This window comes from Hyaena hyaena, unplaced genomic scaffold, assembly GCF_003009895.1.
Source record: "Hyaena hyaena isolate Hyena2069 unplaced genomic scaffold, ASM300989v1 scaffold_25, whole genome shotgun sequence".
Classification (NCBI taxonomy): domain Eukaryota; kingdom Metazoa; phylum Chordata; class Mammalia; order Carnivora; family Hyaenidae; genus Hyaena; species Hyaena hyaena.
Window position 1 is genome coordinate 2841303 of NW_024080657.1, and position 18570 is coordinate 2859872.

At 52.6% G+C, this 18570-nt stretch overlaps 1 protein-coding gene across 1 annotated transcript in view; it reads left to right on the top strand.

Annotated features, from left to right (window-relative positions):
- The window catches only part of DHX35 (DEAH-box helicase 35), a 66645-nt gene extending 53798 nt beyond the window's left edge, over positions 1-12847 (top strand). Inside the window, exons 19-22 of the mRNA XM_039227187.1 lie at positions 3407-3488; positions 5215-5286; positions 8146-8257; positions 11619-12847. Coding sequence (XP_039083118.1) covers positions 3407-3488; positions 5215-5286; positions 8146-8257; positions 11619-11660 — 308 coding nt within the window. The 3' untranslated portion in view covers positions 11661-12847. The remainder of the gene's footprint in view (positions 1-3406; positions 3489-5214; positions 5287-8145; positions 8258-11618) is intronic.
- The last annotated feature ends 5723 nt before the right edge of the window (positions 12848-18570 follow it).

Below are 18570 nucleotides of genomic sequence, written 5' to 3' on the forward strand. Positions count from 1 at the left end.
CCTGGGGACGCCCCCTTCTCTGCTGCTCACTTGCATCCCCAGACGTGCCAGTGCAGTGCTGACGGGCGACACCGGGCTCACGCCAAAATGCCTGTGTCAGTGAAATGCTAAGCATGTAGAAGTAGCATGTTTTTTCTAAGAAAGTCCATTTTTATTTCTGAGAGCTATTCTTTTTTTAATTGTTTTTATTATTTCTTTGTTTTGAGAGAGAGAGGGAAGGAGAGACCATGAGTGGGGGAGGGGCAGAGAGAGAGGAAGAGAGGATCCCAAGAAGGCTCTGCACTGTCAGTGTGGAGCCAGGCGAGGGGCTTGAACTCAAACCGTGATATTATTACCTCAGCTGAAACCAAGAGCCAGATGCATAACTGATCGAGTCACCTAGGCGCTGAGGGCTGTTCCTCTTTTTTTTTTTTTTTTTTAACATTTTATTTTTGAGAGAGACAGAGAGTGAGCAGGGGAGGGACAGAGAGAGAAGGAGACATAGAATCTGAAACAGGCTCCAGGCTCTGAGCTGTCAGCACAGAGCCCAACACGGGGCCTGGACTCACGAACCTCAAGATCGCGACCTGAGCAGAAGTCGGACACTTGACCGACTGAGCCACGCAGGCACTGAGGGCTGTTCCTTATAAAAAAAAAAAAAAAAGTTGCCAGGCTCTGACAAGCTTTAAGGATCATTAACATTCACATCATGACATGTTATATAGTTAATTTCCCCATGTAGGCTTTGCAAGAAAAATTACTTATAAGCAGACAGTATTTATGGTCATTCCATGTAAATTACGCTTTATTTTCAAATTCAGACATTGCTGATCAAGCCCATGTGTTAAGCCTCAGCAGTGCCTAGGGTAAGACAGGACTGCTGGGTAGGATGGAGCCACTGGCTTCTGGCAGCATCCGTGAGTGCCCTCAATCAAAGACCCTCTGGGTTACACCTTGGTGGGGCTTCTATAGCATTCCCTCACGTGATTCCCCACTGTGTGAGGTGTAGGTGATATTAGTGTGTTGTATCGATGAGTCGTCAAGTCCTAGGGAGAAATTCAGCTCAGGTCAGCAGAGCACAGCCGGCTCAGCAAAGCAGATCTGTAGGCCTCACAGCCGGTGCTCTTGAGGAGGTGACACATGTGCTCATTCACTCGGCCGTTGCCCGTGGAGGGCCTGCTACGCACCAGGCTCCCTGCCACCCTCTGTCCGCACTGCTGGTGCCCGCTCACATCCCTCCGTGCTGGGAGCAGGCCAGCAGTGGGCCGAGTGGTCAGTGTGGTAGTTCATGTAGTGCTCCCAGCAGTCCAGTGAAATACGTGCCACCCTTATCCCCGTCTGGTGGATGAAGAAAATGGGCGAAGGGGCAAAGAGGAACATGCTGAAGGCCATACAGGGAGTGTGTGGTGGAATCAGAACTTGAACTCAGGCAGTTTTATTCCAGAGCCTTATTTTTGCCTCTGTCGTAAGAGCAACTGATTACAAAATGGCCAAGATCCTGGTTCTGGCTCTCAGGAAACGGTGTGGCGAAGGGGGAGATTCGCGCAGATGGACAGACTGCTATGGTGGGAGGTCTTCAGTTCTCTGAAGGTAGAGGAGTAGGTCCCCCGCCCGCCCTGTAACCCAGGCGGTGGCGGCGGCTGCGATAGGAGTGCAGGGGGAAGGCAGTCCAGCTCGCCGGGCCCAGGAGGTGGTCCCGTCCAGTCCAGCAGCCTGTTCACACGAGGAAGGGGTGGCGGAGGGCACACGGGGCAGGGAGGCTGTGGGGACAAGCGCTGGGCGGGAGGCGCATAAGATGCTCGGAATACGGGGGAGCTCACGGGAGAGAGGAGGGTTGAAACTGGAGTGATGGGGTGAAGTTGGTGTCGTCGATAGAACCGGGAAGCTTCCAAAGGCAGCTGACTGGGGAGAAGTTAGTTATGACAGCCTTCCCCCTACACCTGTATTTCCTAACCTGTTTTTCATCATCAACCCCTCGGTCAGGAGAAAATTATGTTACATTAACATTCTTCCTAATGAGAGAAATTAAATACCCAGGAGAGTAAGATTCTGTGAGATAGGTTTGAACCATTGTAATATCTAAGATTTCCCCCTTCTCTGCCCCCAAGAGCCCATTTTCATCCCTTTGGAAGTGATGTCACCCTGATCATGATAAGAATGTATGGCCTACATAGAAAATTCTTTTGGGCAGCAGTTGGAGAGAAGAGACTGAATCTTGGATCAGATTGTGGTTAGAAATGCAGATTTGAGATTTATCAGTTCTGTGCTGAGGAACAGTAGAGAAAATCATGGAAACAGTAAATGACAAATTTCTAGAAACTAGAAACATTTAGAAACTAGAAACTTCTAGATGTTAAAGAGAAGGCAAGTAGTGAAAATATTTTCAGCAGATCTAAGAAATAAAAAATTAAAAAATTTATCATAGAATGAGTTCCTTTAACATGCTCCAGAAAAACACTAGTTTCTAAGTTGATAAATGGACAAAAGAACAGAAAACACAAAAGAAGACCCACAGATAGTAATTGATAAGCATACAGTAAAAGAATGGGTGGCTTTTTGCCAAAACGTTGCCGGTAAGACTGCAGTGAAACTGACCTTGTTCTGCGCTGTTGATGGCTTTGTAAATTCTACCTCCTTTTGGGACCTTATTTACTGACATACCGTATTTCATTGGATCCAAGACACCATCATTTGTAAGGCTTGCCGTTATTTTATGCACCACTAAGAAAGAAAAAAGTACCGCCAATTATAATTACAAAATGCTGTCCTGATTTCAGTGACTTAAGGGGGAAAAAAAGAGTGAGTCTCAGTTTCAGAATCCATGAGATACCGTATATCATAAGCCACCTCCATGACCCTCTCCTATGCATAATAATTTGGAGTGCGTCCAGTGGGAATCATCTCATCGGTGGTTAGGCCGCATCCTTGGAAGATGATCCTAGTAGCAATACAGGCACCAGGCAAAATGGAGCGTTTGAAAAATTGTGAAGAATTATGTGCCATCGCTCATGACCACAGAAATAACATTGTAATGTTGTGTCTTACGGAAGAAACGTTATCCCCACCAGATTTTCTCCTAAGAAGGAGTTCTTGGTTACTGGCCAGCCTGTGGTGTGCTCTCTTGGGTTCTGGTGCCCAGCCCTGGTCGGTTGTCCTGTGGCCCAGGGCAGTTGGGCCATCCCGAGTTAAAGGGACAGGTCAGTGCTTCCCTCAATAGCCAGTTGTGGGCGGGGGTGGGATGGGACCTCCATGCTCGCTGCCAGGGCAGGCATCTGGCATCAGGCGGCATGGGGCTGAGGCTGGTTCAGGACATGGTTTTGAGGAGGCTCAAAGCAGCTGTGGGTGGGGCCTCACAGCACAGGCCTGAGCACGCAGAGCAGAGGGCCAGCCGGGGCTCGCACATCACTCTGTTTGCTACTTCGTGCAGGTGATCCGGATCCCGTCCTGAGGTGCCTTGTTTCGGGATTCTTCGCCAATGCAGCAAGGTTTCATTCTACCGGAGCTTATAGGTAACTGGGACTTGTGAAGTCATTTGTTAAAGGAGAGATCTTAAAAATGACCCAAGCCCCTTAGCAAGCTGATGTGTCGGGAAAGTACAGAAATTAAGTTAAACAAGGTTTCTTTATCTGCCCGCTTCCAGAGGTGAGTTGAGATTAACTACGTAGCTTTAAGCATAATATCTAAACTTCATGGAAGTGATTCCCAAATATTCAGCCCAGAAGGATGATAATTACAAGCCTGGAGGCTAGAACTGTTTCTGTTCTCATAACAGAGTAGTAGAACTGGAAGGGACCATTAGAGATGATCTTTCCTGGAGAGGCTCCCTCGGCTGTTGGCGCTTGGCCTCTACAGATCTGGGGGCTGGAGACCGCGCCCTGCCCTGCTGTGGCCACAGCCGCTGTCTGTGGGCGTCGGCACGTGTTTCTTCCATCGCTGGGTCTGCCTCTTGCTGCAGCCCGCAGCCCGTTTCTTCCAGTTCCACTTTCTGGGCAGAAAATCCTGGTCACCGACGCCCCCCTAACCACACCAGAACCTCGCCCGTTCTGTCCAGAACTTCACCGGTGTCAGTCGCGGTGTTCCCCGTCCCGGATGCTGGGCTTCAAGAACGAGTCCGGAGTCGCATTGAGCGTCCTTATTTGTCGTCTGGCAGCCCGTCTCTTGCATCTTCTATGCTAGTGGCTGCCTGAGCCCCAGCGTAGCCCTCTACATTTACCTCTAGTATGTTCCGCCTGTTACTCCAGGGCAAGCGTTGTAATCCATGATCAGTGTCGTGGTTCTGGTGCCCATCGTGCGCTCCCTGTCCCAGCACTGAGTTGTCCTTGTTTGAAGCGACTCTGGGGAAGCCTGTGAGCTTCTCCAGTGAGTCCAGTCATTTTATTGTCATTTTGATTGTCCCACTTGCCTCAAGGTATTAATAACCAATTTCTGCTAGCATGAAAAAAATTCTTTCACTACAGTCCTTAAATATGGGCTGGATAACAGGGCTTCATGGTCAGTCCTTCCCTTTGAGACAAAAGTCCAGTGTCGATAAGCTCAGGCTCCCAGGTGGCACGGCCATGACCCTAGCATGCTGGTTTTATTACAGAGCCGAAGATGAGCTCACCCGTGGTGCTCGGACTGCTTCCCTGACACCCCGGTCCCTGGCACCCGCAGGAACATTCTATCATTAGGGTTTGGGCAGCGGCACCCTAACTGTCATGCTCTATTGTGATCAGGTCTTACTGATGTGTCTCCATAATTAGTTTTTTAATTAAGTTGAATCAAATCTGAGTTGGAATTTGAAATATGATCTCAGAGAAATGGATTGTCCAATACTGAGCCTTTTTCTTCCTATGTTATTATGTCCCCAGTAGCCTTTAGTTGTACTACTTTCTTTAATTAGAAAAGTTTATACAGGTAACCACACATATATATTATTTCTTTTCTTAAGGAAATTGCTTTGAAAGACAACGTGTGTAAGATAAACATAAACATGGGCAGAGCAGTATATTTCTCATATTTTTCCCCAAATAGCCACCTGCTGTTTTTTCTCCTCTTCCCTTTTTTGCGTGGCTTCTTCATGAGTTCCGGGGGGCAGGGGGCAAGGGGTCAGTCAGAGCACTAGGAAGATACAGAGAATGGTTTGCCGAGTTGAGTATGATCTACAGACACTTGTTGATAGTGGGAAACGTCTGTGGGAGAGCCCTGCTCCAAGTATTTCGAACTGCCTACTGACTAACTTCTTCTGTTTGCAAGGACTATCCGTGATGATCACGAGTTACATATCCACCCTGCGTCGGTCCTCTACGCAGAGAAGCCACCTCGCTGGTAAGCACCTCCTGCCCCTTAGCCTGCTAACCACTCAGGAGGCAAGGCCCGGTTCCCATTCATCCCTGGGACCCTGGGCCCGGCCCACACCTGGCAGCCACATTTGGTGACTTCTTTATGCTGAGTCGTGCGCAGAATTCCTGCCCTGTCAAACATTTCCATGTGCAGATGGTGATGTTCCTTTCCCCACTTGGGCGCTCAGCAAATGTTCGTTTCCACCCACAGACTGGATGCTAAACCCTGCACTGGGCACAGCAGTGTGGAGGCGAATCTGGGTTCTGGGCCACAGCCCTGAGGCTCTGGCGCCTCAGGAGAAGGGCCTGGCCTGATGGGGTGGGGGGCGGGCGAGTGTAAAGCACCGAGGCTGGCACCTACTGTGCCAGGGAGGGTCACGGCCGGGTTCGTGGAGGAGACGACATTTGTGCTGGGCCTGCAGACAGGAGTTGTCAGGCAGGAAAGGATGTGAAGGGATACAGACTGAGGACGTGGCAGGAGCGAAGCCATGGGGACCTAAAACAGCCTCTTTTCTGGGAAGTGGGGGTCCTTGGTGTGACTGACTCGGCGCAGGCCTGTCCGCCAGTGGTCTGTGAGGTGGCGCGAGTCTGTGATGCGTCCATGCTGGAAGAGGCATGCACTCAAGTTAAAAGGAGGCATTTAGACTTTTTTTTAAAAACATTTATTTTTTTTTGAGAGAGAGAGAGAGACCAGAGTGCGAGCAGAGGAGGGGCAGGGAGAGGGAGACATAGAATCCCGAAGTAGCTCCAGGCTCCGAGCTGTCAACGCAGAACCTGACATGGGGCTCGAACCCACAAACCATGAGACCATAACCTGAGCCCAAGTCGGACACTTAGCCGACTGAGCCACGGAGGCGCTTCACGTGTAGGTTAAGTTTTTGCCCAATTTATTAATATAGAACTGGAGCCTCCCTTTTGTATGTCTCTTTAAAATTTCATTTTTCTAGTAATTCATTTGTATTGTGTTTTACAAAAATACTGCTCTCCCAATGGATTGGAAGATTTTATCTATTTATTTATTTTTTATTTTTAAATGTTTTTTTTATTTATTTCTAGGAGAGAGAGAGAGAGACAGCGTGAGCAGGAGAGGATCAGAGAGAGAGGGAGTCACAGACTGAAACAGGCTCCAGGCTCTGAGCTGGCAGTCAGCACAGAGCCCAACGCGGGGCCCGAACCCACGAACCGCGAGATCATGACCTAAGCGAAAGTCGGACGCTTAACTGACTAAGCCACCCAGGCGCCCCATGGATTGGAAGATTTTAAAACCACAGCTGGTCCTTACCACAGCTAGGTGGAGAAGGCCTCGGCAAGAGCGGGCCATGTGTGGAGAGGGGAAGGGGGATCAGGCGGGAGAAGGAAGAGGGCAGGAGGGCCTGTTGTAAGGTACTCAGCACCCCAGAGTACTGGTTTCCAAAGTGTCGTCTCCATGTGAGCATCCGAGTCACCTGGAAGCCTGTTCAAACGGAAGGTTTTCAGGCCTTGCCCAGCCCTTCTGAATCACAAACTGGGAGGGGGTCCCACAGCCGGTTTTAACAAGCCCTCCAGGTGGTTCTGCTGGGGGTCAAGTGTGAGGTCCTTTCCCCAAGACCAAGGAATCAGACTCTGTCCTGTAAGCAGTGCGGGTCCCGAAGCGCTGAGCCGGCGGGGCCTGGTCAGTCAGCCCTGGGTTTAGAGATGTCATCCGATGTCAGGGGCCTGGGGGGCTCAGACTGTTGGGCGTCTGACTTGGGCTCAGGTCGTGATCCTGCGGTTCATGGGTTCAAGCCTCACATCGGGCTCCGTGCTGACAGCACAGGGTCTGCTTTGGATCCCCACCCCCACCTTGCTCTCTCTCTCTCTCAACATTAAAAAAAAATTTTTTTTTTTTAAATGTGTTGTCACTGTCCACTGGTGTGCAGGATGAGTTGAAGAGGGAAGCAGATCTCTGTTCTGGATCCTTTTCCAAGGGTTTGCTGACTTCGGGAGGACTAATTTGGGAGTTGCTTAATTTGGGAGACTTCTTTTTCCTGCTTCATTCCCAAGGAGCCCCCAAGGGCAAAGGGAACGCGGCTGAATAGGGCCGGTCCTGAAGCAGCCCCATAACCTTAGCGGGGTGGAGGAAGCACCCTTCCCTCCTGCTTCTGCAGAGGGCCCCCCTTCCACTGCATCTGACCCTCAACAGCCGATTACTTGCTGACCTCAAAGGGTGCATGGCAGCAATGTGGCTGGGGTGTTCATAGTTGTTAGGGGGGCCCTGAGTCAGCAGTTCAGGTGCCTCAGAAACTGATAGCTATCTAAAAATGCATTCTAAAATCTGGGGATTTGAAATTATCTTCTTGGTTTTTTGGTACCTTTCACCTCAGCCTCAGGCCGCTCCCACCCCCTCTTTTCCCCTTACGTGGAGGTGTAATTTATGCACAGTGAGCGTATTGACAGCTGTCCACACTCGTGTCAGCCATACTCCAAATAGGACAGAGAATGTTTTCGCCTCTAAAAACCTCCCCGTGTCTCTTTACCGTTAATTTCCATCCCCTTTCAGAATCAGGCAAGACTTTGCTTCTGTTTTCTAGAGTTTGGTGCTGTGTTGAGGGTTCTGTAAATGCAGACCGAGAATCCAGAAAGGTCTTGTGCTGATAACTGAGATGTTCTGGCAGTCAGGCTGAGTCTCCCCTGTGAACTGGACCCACTGTTGCTCAGCCCTCCGGTCCTGTGGCGCGAGGGGGCAGCATGGCTGTGGCCGCTAGTGTCTCCCTGGCACACAGGATGGGGACCTGGCGAGGGGCAGGGAGACCCGCCGTCTCCCGTTGCTGTGGCTCTTGATCCTGCTCGTGAGATACAGCAAACCCGTGTTGTCTCCTGGTTGCAGGGTCATCTACAATGAAGTCATACAGACCTCCAAGTATTACATGAGGGACGTGACTGCCATCGAGTCTGCCTGGCTGTTGGAGCTGGCTCCACACTTCTATCAACAAGGAACGGTAGGGGTGAATAGAGACCGTCCCCCAGAACCACCCGTTAGCCGCCTCTTCCTGTGTTTATGGACACATCGGTGCTCCATGCTCACTTAATGCCCACATCTGTCACCCTCAAAAGTGCACGGGGTGGAGAGGCCGCTGTGTTTTGTCTCCCCCGTTCAGGGTGAAAGCACTGTACCGTTTGCTCACAGGGACATGCATTTAGAAATTCTCCAGAAATAACCCCTCTGACCCGAAAGACAACAGAGAGGATGTATCCTCAGCTCTTCCTCTCTCCCTCTGCTTTTCTTTCTCCCAAAGAAATTGTATCCCACTTTGGACCACGTTCACAAGGAGTGGCACAAATGCATTCTGACGAAGATGGCCTCACAGGGAACACATAGGCGTGCGAGCATGAGCCTGGCATGCTTCACGCAGCCGCGCTCCTCTCCCGTGACAGACCCCCATGGGGCCCGCAGTGTACTGAGCCTCATCAAGGGGTGTGTGGTTTTGTGTCCCTCATTTTCCCCCAAAAGGGGCCTCTTCGTTGGGGCGAGTGGGGAGGGCTGTACATTCCTCTAATAAGGTCTTTGACTGAGTGCGGGTTCTCTCTGGGAGGCTGGTGTGACAGCGGGTAAACCAGAGCTCGCCAGCCCCCCTTGACCCTCACTGACAGGTCTGTGTCATGCGGTTCGCGGCAATGTTCCTTGGAGTCACGTGTCCTGCAGTTACCGGTGTGGTCAGAGTGAGGTCTGCCACCTTGCCGCTGGCTTCCTGTCTGAATTAGATTTGTTTTGTTTTTCCCTGCCTTGCCGCCTGCTGCCCAGTGTCCCAAAACGGTGGCTTCAGACACTTTGTTCGGTTTTGCCACTGTATACCCCAGAAAGGAGAGCCCCGAACTTGCTATGTCATCAGGGCTGTGGCCGGACCACAGTGTTCTCAACCCAAAGTTTGGATTGACGGGTGCATTTAAAAATTGGGAGAGGTCACAGTAAATATGGATTTCAAGTTTCTCTTAGAAGAAATGTGAAGGCTGCTGGCACCGGGCCTGTGTGACCGACCGGCAGCAGTCAGCAGGGGTGAGGAGCGGCTGCCGGGTGACTGTCTGTGTCCCAGGGCCCCAGTCCTGCTTCACTTGTTTATTAATTCGCTTGCTCATCCCCTGGACACATTTGAGTTGTGGCCCCATAGATGGAAAGCTCTTCTCATCTCTTCCCCTCGAGCAGTGTCAGGGGGATTGTTCTTCTGAAACCTTATAGTATTTAAATCTCATCCAATCAAATGAAGACTATTTCGGGCCTGTGTAGCTCTTCATGTGTCCTCATACCGGCCCTTCAGCTCGCAGCGAGGTCAGCTGCAGGCACCGATCCAAACTCAGAGCGCGTCCTCTGTGCCGGGCGGCCGATGAGAACACACCCAAAGTGAGAGTGCGTCTCCCGCTCAGAACCTGCGGGAGGGGACGTGGGGAGAGGCGCCGGCTGGGAGCCGAGGACGACGCGCTAGGGAAGCGCTGGTTCAGGTCCGAGCGTGCGGGGGTTCCAGGTCTGAACCTGAAGCAGTCTTGGACCTGTTCATCCCGGAGAATGGGATTAACCTAGAAGCTGAGTCGTTTCCCCTTCTCCTCTCAAAACCACAGTTCAAGCCCAGCAAGTTCAAGAGCAGATGGGCCCAGAGGTTTGAAGAAAATGACCCCAGATTTCTGTGCCAGTCTCTTCTCCAGGTGCCTGTGGGCCAGCATCAGTCCATTGTGATCTCTGCCTGTGGTCAGGGTACTTTAGAGATGCCCGGGCCACTACAGGCCACCTGGTGCCACGCCTGCACGGTACAGGCGGAGGCCCAAACCCCCGCCCCCCCTCCCCCGAGAACGTTGGTCCTTTCTTGCCCCAACAGTTCAGAGGTCCTTCTGTATGAACTTGCCCGGAGTGAATTGATTTCTCTAGGAGCCCTGCAGGTCTCCAGTGGCTGCCCACGTGTGGCAGGTGCTCCTTTCTGGGATGTGCATAGCACCCCGTGGCCACCCCCCACCCACAGATGACCCCCGGCTCTGTTCCTGGCACCTTTGGTGACTCTCCATTGCTGTTTTCAGAGTGTCACTCTCACCCTGTGTAGGGGCCTGAAACCGTCCAGAGTCGGCTGTGTTTATACCCAGTATTCTTGTCAGGAACAAGCACCAGAAACGGCACAGAACAAGCACAGACACGGTGACGTCATCCTCACTTAGTCAGAGGGGTCACACCGGCTACAGTGCAGGGAGGAGAGAAATGACCCCCCGCTGGAGGGAGCGGGGTGACCTCTTCAGAGATTCGCCTTCTTGTCCTGAAATGGTGGGTCCTGATTCTCAGAGACGCCCTTGGGATGTAGGGAAAACCCCCCAACTGGGGCCTTTGCAAGAGCCTGTTCGGGTCCTTCCTCCAGCTTACGTGGTTAGAAGGTGACTTCTTGCAGCCCATTTAGACGTGTGTCCTGCTTGCTCCATCAGCTTGTACTCTGTACTTGGGGGGTGTTAGTCTCTCGCACTCCACGTCCTTTCAGGGCCTGCGGATCCTTCAGCGTTGGCGCTGGGCGTGAGCGTCCTGGGGCCTGGCGGTCAGGCTGGGCGGTCCTCGTGTGAGGATCGCACTGCGTGTCGGGGTGACACGCCTTGGGGATCCCTGGTTGGTCGTGACTCTTGAGGCGGCTCCAGGGATCCCTCGGTTGGTAAACAGGTCCGTTAGTAAAAACGTGTGTTGACATACTCTGCCTTAAACGCATATTTTATGATTTCCAGCACTTCTGACTTTACCTTAGAACAGAAGTCTGATTGAATCCCAAAGTCTCATCTGATGCCCACGGTTATGTTACGTGCCCCATGTTAGACCAGTGGGGAGCAGCGTTTCTGAAAGGAAACAAGGTGTCCTTTCCTGGTGTGCCTTCCCTGCACGCGCACTGACAGGGCGCTGCGTGGGGGTCCGTGTGCTGAGCCCATGCATCTGCATATGGAGGTACTTGGTGAAATGACGGCTCTCCTCGTTCCTAAGGGGAGGACACCTTCCCTTGACTGCTCGCAGGAAACCCTGGGAACGCAAAGTGACCTGAGCACAGACAGTTTCGCTGCAGTGCCGTCCCCAGGGCTGGGGCTGAGGGAGAGCGTGTCCCGCTGATGCCTCCCTGCAGAGCCTGGACGGGCAGACGTGGCCAAAGCCGGCCGGGCCTCGGGCTGCCGTGTCCAAAGCCAGCCCGTCGCCTTTGTCAGTCACCTGGGCGTCTTCTCTGCAGACTGTTTCCTGAGGGGCACGGTGTCTGCTGAGAAGCTGTGGGCCAGAGGGCGGCCTTGGTCATGTGTGGGCATTATGTTGGAGTCCGGTCTCTGAGCGCCGCTAACTCTGGTGTTTCTTTTCTCTTGCAGCATCTGTCCCTCAAAGCCAAAAGGGCCAAGGTCCAGGACTAGTGAGCAGAGCTCGGCTGCAGCCACAGGGGCCTCGGCACCCTCTCCTCCACGCTGTGATCCCCCAGCCTTGGGTGCTGAGCGGGCCCCGACTCACGTGGACTCTTCCCGCTGCTCTGAAGTGGGCCGCGGCCCGTTCACTCGCCCCTTCCCTCCCGTTGTCCTCCACATTCACGTTCCTTGCTGGGGCTCCTGGGGGAGTCGTGCATGGGCAGGCACCCCGCTGCGCTGCACCTAGGCTGAGGGGGGCGGGCAGGGCCATGCTCTCTGCTTACCCAGCAGCCTCGCCGACCCCCATGCCACTTCCAGCAGGCACAGAGTTCCAGCCCAACTTCGTGGGGAGCGAGGAGGAAGGCTAGCCACTGCGAGCCGAAGCGCTGTGTAGGCTGGAGGAGGCCTGCTGGGCTGGCTTTGCTTCCCCTGCGGGGGACAGCTGGGCTGACCGACAGAGTCCCTGCCAGGTGTGACCAGCATGCGTCTACAGAGGGAGGAGACCGCACTGTGGTTTCTGCCCGCGTCCCTGAGGCGTGTACCTGGCGGGCACAGGGGCTCCCCACCGAGCAGCTTCTCTTCCTCCTCTGTGCCAGGTCCCTGTCTGTATGTGCAGGAGACGTGCAGGGCTCAGTGATCCGTAGACGGGACTCGCGTGCACTGTCCTTTGTTAGCAAAGGGTTTCTCTCTTTCACAAGTGGGCTTAGCTTTCTGTCCACGTCCCACACCACATCCTCATGCCGCTAGCTGAGCACCACTGAGCTCGTCAGCTCAGACCCCGTCGGGAACCCTCTGTTGCAGGAATCCATAACAGTTTAGAGGCTCTAAGCTTCTGTAGCTCAGGAATACAACTTGTGTATTTGGTTTTTGTTTGCCTGGGTTCCATGAGAACACCGGGGCAGCCCCTCCAGCGGGCCCTGGTCTCAGTGCTGCCCCGGGGCTGCTTTGCTGTGATGACGTTAGTGTTTCAGCACATGCTGATACAGGTTTTTTTCCCCTTTCTGATTCAGTGACCTTTATTTTAAAAACATGTAGCTTGAAAATTTATTTTTGTACTGATCTTAGTTTGGACGTGCCACTTTTGGTGCCAGATACGTATGTCATTTTTATTTCCATTTTGTAAACATGTAAATAATAGTGATAACTTGTTAATAATAGTAAACCTTTCTACCTAAAGTAAATATGTTCCCTCCTGCCCATGGTACTTGTGGTCTGTATTTACACGTGGTCCAGTGAATTCTGAGAGAGGCTGGAGTTCGCTAAGAAACCCCATGTCTGGCGTAGAGGAGCCTTGGAGGCCCCAGGGACTCGGAGAGTCTCATAAAGCAAGGTCAGTGTGGCCGTGTGCCCTCAAGCGCTCCTTAGAGCAAACCATGGGATGTCGTTTAAATAAAGTCCTAAAGAGGTGCTAAGTTTTGCCAGTTCCTGATTGGGATCTTTCTGTACACAGGTCAGTAAAGTCTAAATTTAGGACCAGGGCTGATGGCGATAAGCTGCTGCAGAGGTGGGAGGAAGAAAAGGCACAGGACCCACACTCTCCGGGGTGAGGCTGGGGGTCCGGAACTGGAGAGAGTGAATGGATGGCAGGGGTGGGGCGGTGCGCAGACTGGGCGGAGCTTGGCGTCACTGGCCACCTCTCCCTGGGTGCCTGGCTCAGGGCACGTCTGCCTCCGTATCTCAGGGCAGCCCTTGGGGTGGTGGCTGTTACAGGTGGAGGGGGATTGTCACTGTCCTAGGCGCAGCCAAAGGCCTGATCTGGCTGAAGGCCCCCATCCTGTGTATGAATAAACACGTAGTCTGTCCGCCAGCTGCGTCCCAGCCTGGCAGAGAGAGTGGGGACCATGGCCATAGTGGCCCGATTGCCTGGCACCTCAAGATGGTCCCTGTGTAGTCTCATGACAACCAGTCCTCTCGGGGCCATCAAAGATTTTCAGGTGGTTGGAGTGAAATTTCTACAGCACTGTGTGTCTTCCTTTGAAGGCAGGTGAGAAGGTGGAGGGGAGTGTGTGCAGGAAGCACGCCGGAGGCAGTGGTGTCCTGGAGGCCTGAGGTGGAGTTTTCTTTGCTGGTGGCTCTTTTCCTGTTGCCAGTCTCCCTGAGGGTGTGACAGTGCTGTCACAGGGGCCCTGGCCCTGTGCTGCTCACTCAGTCCATCAGCACAGGCCTGGGCACCCGGGCTGTGTGCTGGTGACCAGTGACTGGGCTGGTGGGCAGGCGAGAACTCCTCAGTGGGAGGGGCCGCAGAGGCCACGGTGGCCCTTAGAGGCCAGGGCAGCATCCAGAAGAGGCTTCCCTACGACAAGACCCTGTCCTCATGAATGTAGATTGTGCTCACCTTCCGCCCTGTCTGTCCTGTCCAGCTGAACGTTTTACTTTGGCTGTGAACTTGGAGGATGCACAGGCCCCAGCTCCGTGCTCATCCACTGTTGCCCAGCATCCGAGCAGCCTGTGTCCGCCACTGCTTGCACTCGGTGGCCCGGGTGCTGCCATTCAGCTGGGCCCCTCCCGGGCCTTCTGCCCTGTTCTCAGCTGCACTTTGCGGGCCCCAGTGCCGACGGGCTGGCCGGTCCCTTCGGGGGGGGGGGTCACGCGGTGCGGCCACCACACTTTTCCCGGCTGCCCTTCCAGAATGAGGGACGTGGACTAGTGAGCATTTTGAAAAGCTGGAGTCAGTCTGTAAGAGACCTTGTAGTCTTTTCTCTTTTTTCTTTTTTTTTTCTTTTTTTTTCTTATTTGGTGCTACATGTTCCTTCTCTTAGAAAATGATGGCGATAATTAGATGGTAGTTTGGGAATGTATTCTTTGGAAAAGTCCCAACAATCTTACATCAGTCTCCCCGTTAAAAACGAATCCAGAACAGACACAAAAACTGGTTGATGGAATCCACAAGGCGGGGAGCCCTTGGGGTGTGGGCCAAGCAGATCTGGGGCCTGCTGGTGACAACCCTGGGAGAGGCAGCCTGCCTGCGAGCGCCTAACTTTCAGCAGCAGCTGTGAGATGACCTTGATGTAATTGGAAGGATTCAAGTTAGCGGGACTCAGCCCCCACATCCCTTACCTCATCTTTAGATAAGATCAGACATTTTCCACTCTCTCATGAGTCATCTGGAGTCTTCCTCAGCCTTCGGAGTCGTGCTGAAACAGGATGGTGGAACTCTGCATTTCCGTTTAATCTGTCACCGAAACTGGAAATAGCCAATTAAACCGTTTCCCATGCCGCTGGCCACTTTGGGTGAGTAGCGGAGCCCGCGGCTCTTAGAGACGGCGTGTCCCCAGGCCCTCAAGGTCGTTGCTCCCTTTGGCAAGCCAGGATGACATTCCACTGTCTGGCGGGTCACGGGGGTGTTCCCCTATGCTCTTGGGTGGTAGTGAGCTTGTTCAAACAGGCCGTCTCCTCGCTCTGCAGGGATCCCAGTGTGGCGCTTGCCCCGGCCCTGGGCTCTGCTGAAGGCACTGAGCACGCCAAGGAGGCCGGGAGGCGCTCCAGGGAGTCAGTGCGGTGGTGCCCCAGAGCCTCTGTGGCCGGACAGAGGCCCGGCACTGCTGCTGCCCACGGCTTGCCCATCAACCGTGGCCTGGGCAGTGGCCCTGAATCCCGAGGTCCAGGCTGGGCTCTTCACCGGCCCGGGACTCACGGGGCAAACACTTATGTGATCCAAAAGGAGCCCAGGCTCCCAGCTTCGTGCCCTCACCCCTGGCCCCCATGGGCCCTGAGGGCAGGATTGGCTGATGCAGACTTGCCTGTCTGCCCTCCGCTGGTGTATTTTAGTCTTTTCTTTCCTTCCCACTTGCTTTCTATTCTGTTCTGCTGTAACTGTGTTTACTCTTAGCACCTGTCGCTTGCCTGCACTGGTGCCGATGCTTTGTCCCTTTGCTCTTTCCTGCTCTGACTTCTGCACTGTTTCCCTTTCTACCGTGAAACGTGAAGAAGAATACAGATGTGTGGGCTCTGCATCATTTTTATACTTTTTTAAAAAGTATTTTTACCTTGGGGCGCCAGGAGTGGGTCAGTCGGTTAAGCATCCAACTTCGGCTCAGGTCATGATATCGCAGCTCAGGAGTTCGAGCCCCATATCGGGCTCTGTGCTGACAGCTCAGAGCCTAGAGCCTCTGCTTCCGATTCTGTGTCTCCCTCTCTGTCCCTCCCCTGCTCGCACTCTGTCTCTGTCTCTCTCAAAAAATGAATAAACATTTTAAAAAAGGAAAAAAGTATTTTTACCTTAGCCTATGTTTTAACTTTTTAAAAAAATGTTTAATGTTTTTATTTTTCAGAGAGAGAGAGAGGGCAGGGAAGGGCAGAGAGAGGGAGACACAGAATACGGAGCAGGCTCCAAGCTCTGAGCTGTCAGCACAGAGCCTAATGCGGGGCTTGAACCACGAACCACAAGATCATGACCTGAGCTGAAGTCAGATGCTTAATGGACTGAGCCAGTCAGGCGCCCCATCTTGATTTTTTTATACTTTTTCATTTGTCTCTAATTTTTATTTTGTACTTTTGGGTACAAAAGGTAATCTCATTAAGTTAGGTGTTTGTTCTGTAAATATTTTTTCCATTACTTTCATTTTAATATTACTAGTTATTTTTAAAATATTCATTTGAATATTTAAATGGGGCTGGAACCCACAAACTGTGAGATCATGACCTGAGACACTTAACCAACGGAGCTGCCCAGGCACCCCTATTACTAGTTATTTTTAGTGTTTATTTTGAGAAAGAGAGTGTGTGAGCAGGGGAGCAGCAAAGAGAGAGAGAATCCCAGGCAGGTGCCATGTACTCAGCATAGAGCCCCACACTGGGCTCAGACTCGTGAACTGAAACTCACGATCATGACCTCAGCCGATATCAAGAGTTGGATGCTCAACTGACTGAGCCACCCAAGCGCCCCTTAATATTACTGTTTTTTAAACTCACCAGCACAATTTACTTTCCATTTCATTCCCCCTCCATTTCTCACCTCCTGTTAGATGTTAGGCTGCTTCGTTTGTCTTTATGGTTGGCGAGAGGCCCCACTGTAGGTGTGGGAGCTGAGAGAAGAGCATTGCAGTGGTTGAAACGAGCAAAGGATTCACTGCCAAGAAGAGACAAGGGACTCCCACAAGGCAACAATCCAGGGACAACCCAATAGATCAAATGGGCAAGGGGAATGAACAACTTACAAAAGCAGACCCCAAGTTCACCCAGCCCATGAAGAGAGGTCTCAGTCGTCTAAACCAAAGCGACAATTGGTGCTCTGCACCTCTCAGATTAGTAAAAAGCGCCAAGGCGGGCAACGCCGAGTGTTGCCAGAGATGTGGGGACCCCAGGGCAGTGTCAGTGCGGCCACGCTGGAGAGCCACCATGCCCCACAGCCCAGAAATTCTGTGTCTGGATAAGTGTTCCCAGCAAAGTGATCACCTGGGTCCTTGAGGAGGCACAGGTGAGGAAGCTCACCTGATGGGGGTGGGGTAGGAGGGGCCGTAGCGGTGGGGGGTGGGGTGGGAGGGATGAGTCACGTCCATCAGCGGGAGGGTGTTTAGGGGAAAGGTCTGGATGACACTGACTACAAAATACTACAGAGCAGTTTCAAGCCACAGACAGCATACAACAGGTACCTCAAGAATAGCTGGAAAAAGTAGGAAATAAACATGACACTACCGTTTATAGCCACTAAAAATGTGCAAAAGAATACAGCGTTTGCAAAACGCACAGATGTGCGTTATAAGGGTTGCCTGTTGGGGGGCGGGAAGAGAGTGAGAGTGAGGAGTGGGGGTGAAAGGAAATTGACCTATGAAACAGGACAGGATGGAAGAAGGAGCCTCAGGTGTTCTTCAAGAGACCTGGATCTTAGGGCATTTATGCTTTCTTATTCAGGCTTTTAGGCAGGTTTACCTGTGGCCCAGATAGGCGCGGCTTATGTGAAGTCAATGTCAGCGAGCCTGGGGCCTGCCTCCCAGCTCATATAAGAGCCGCTTGTGTCCCCGCTGTGATGTTCTGGTGAACACCACGGAAGATTGTAATGCTGACATTCCTTGCTCAGCATCCTGAGTGTGTTCTGCTCAGACATAGGCTCTCACGATGCGTCTTTATAACACTTACCCTCCACCCCCTGCACGGTGGAGCTCACTGGCAATCCAGACGCCAGCAACAGCGACAGGCCTTGTACGGCGACTGAGGAGTGAGAAGCAGGCAGCCCCACGGGCCCTATCGGTAGTGGCAAGTGAATTTGCTGGAAAAGTCCCCCCTACCCCCCGACTTATGCACAGACAGACTGCTGGACTGGATGATAGCTGGTGTGATTTATCTGGGCGAAGGGCATCCGTAGGACAGATGACATCACTGTGAGGCCTTCCTGCTGGTCTGCATCCTTAAGATGGGGTTTATGGTTTCAAGCCCCCCCCCCCCCCAGGGCCTCTGGTCCCTCCAATCGCACTTCTTGGGGCCCTACTTCTAGAACCTCCTTGCTCTCAGAGCCGGCCTGGATCACGGCGAGGCTAAAAAGAACAGGACAGGACAGGGTTCTGACGGTCCCTCGATGATCTTTTATCATCCAAGCAGGGTGTAAACTCCAGCTGTGTTTGCTGTGCAGAGGTGTGGTTCCTCTCCCCTGGCCATTGACTTGTTCGTCACTGAGGCCCTGTCTCATTATCGCTGGTGTCTGGTTTTCCAAGAATTGCCCTGAAGGAGAAATCTGGGCCAGGTTAGAGAGGCAACATGCAAACTGGAAGAAGCCACTAGGGAACCTATGAAATTTAAGTCTTACCCTAAACTTTTTATTGCTTGGCGCAAGGGTGTTATAAATCATCCTGGCCTGGGTGGCAGACTCAGAAAGAGGGCAGATTCTGGAACAGTTACCTGTCCCAGTGGTGAGTGGGGTCATGGAAACCTAGCTTCTAGGGGAACAGGGAACAGGAAGGTTTCCCGTTCCGGGATTTATAAATCAAGG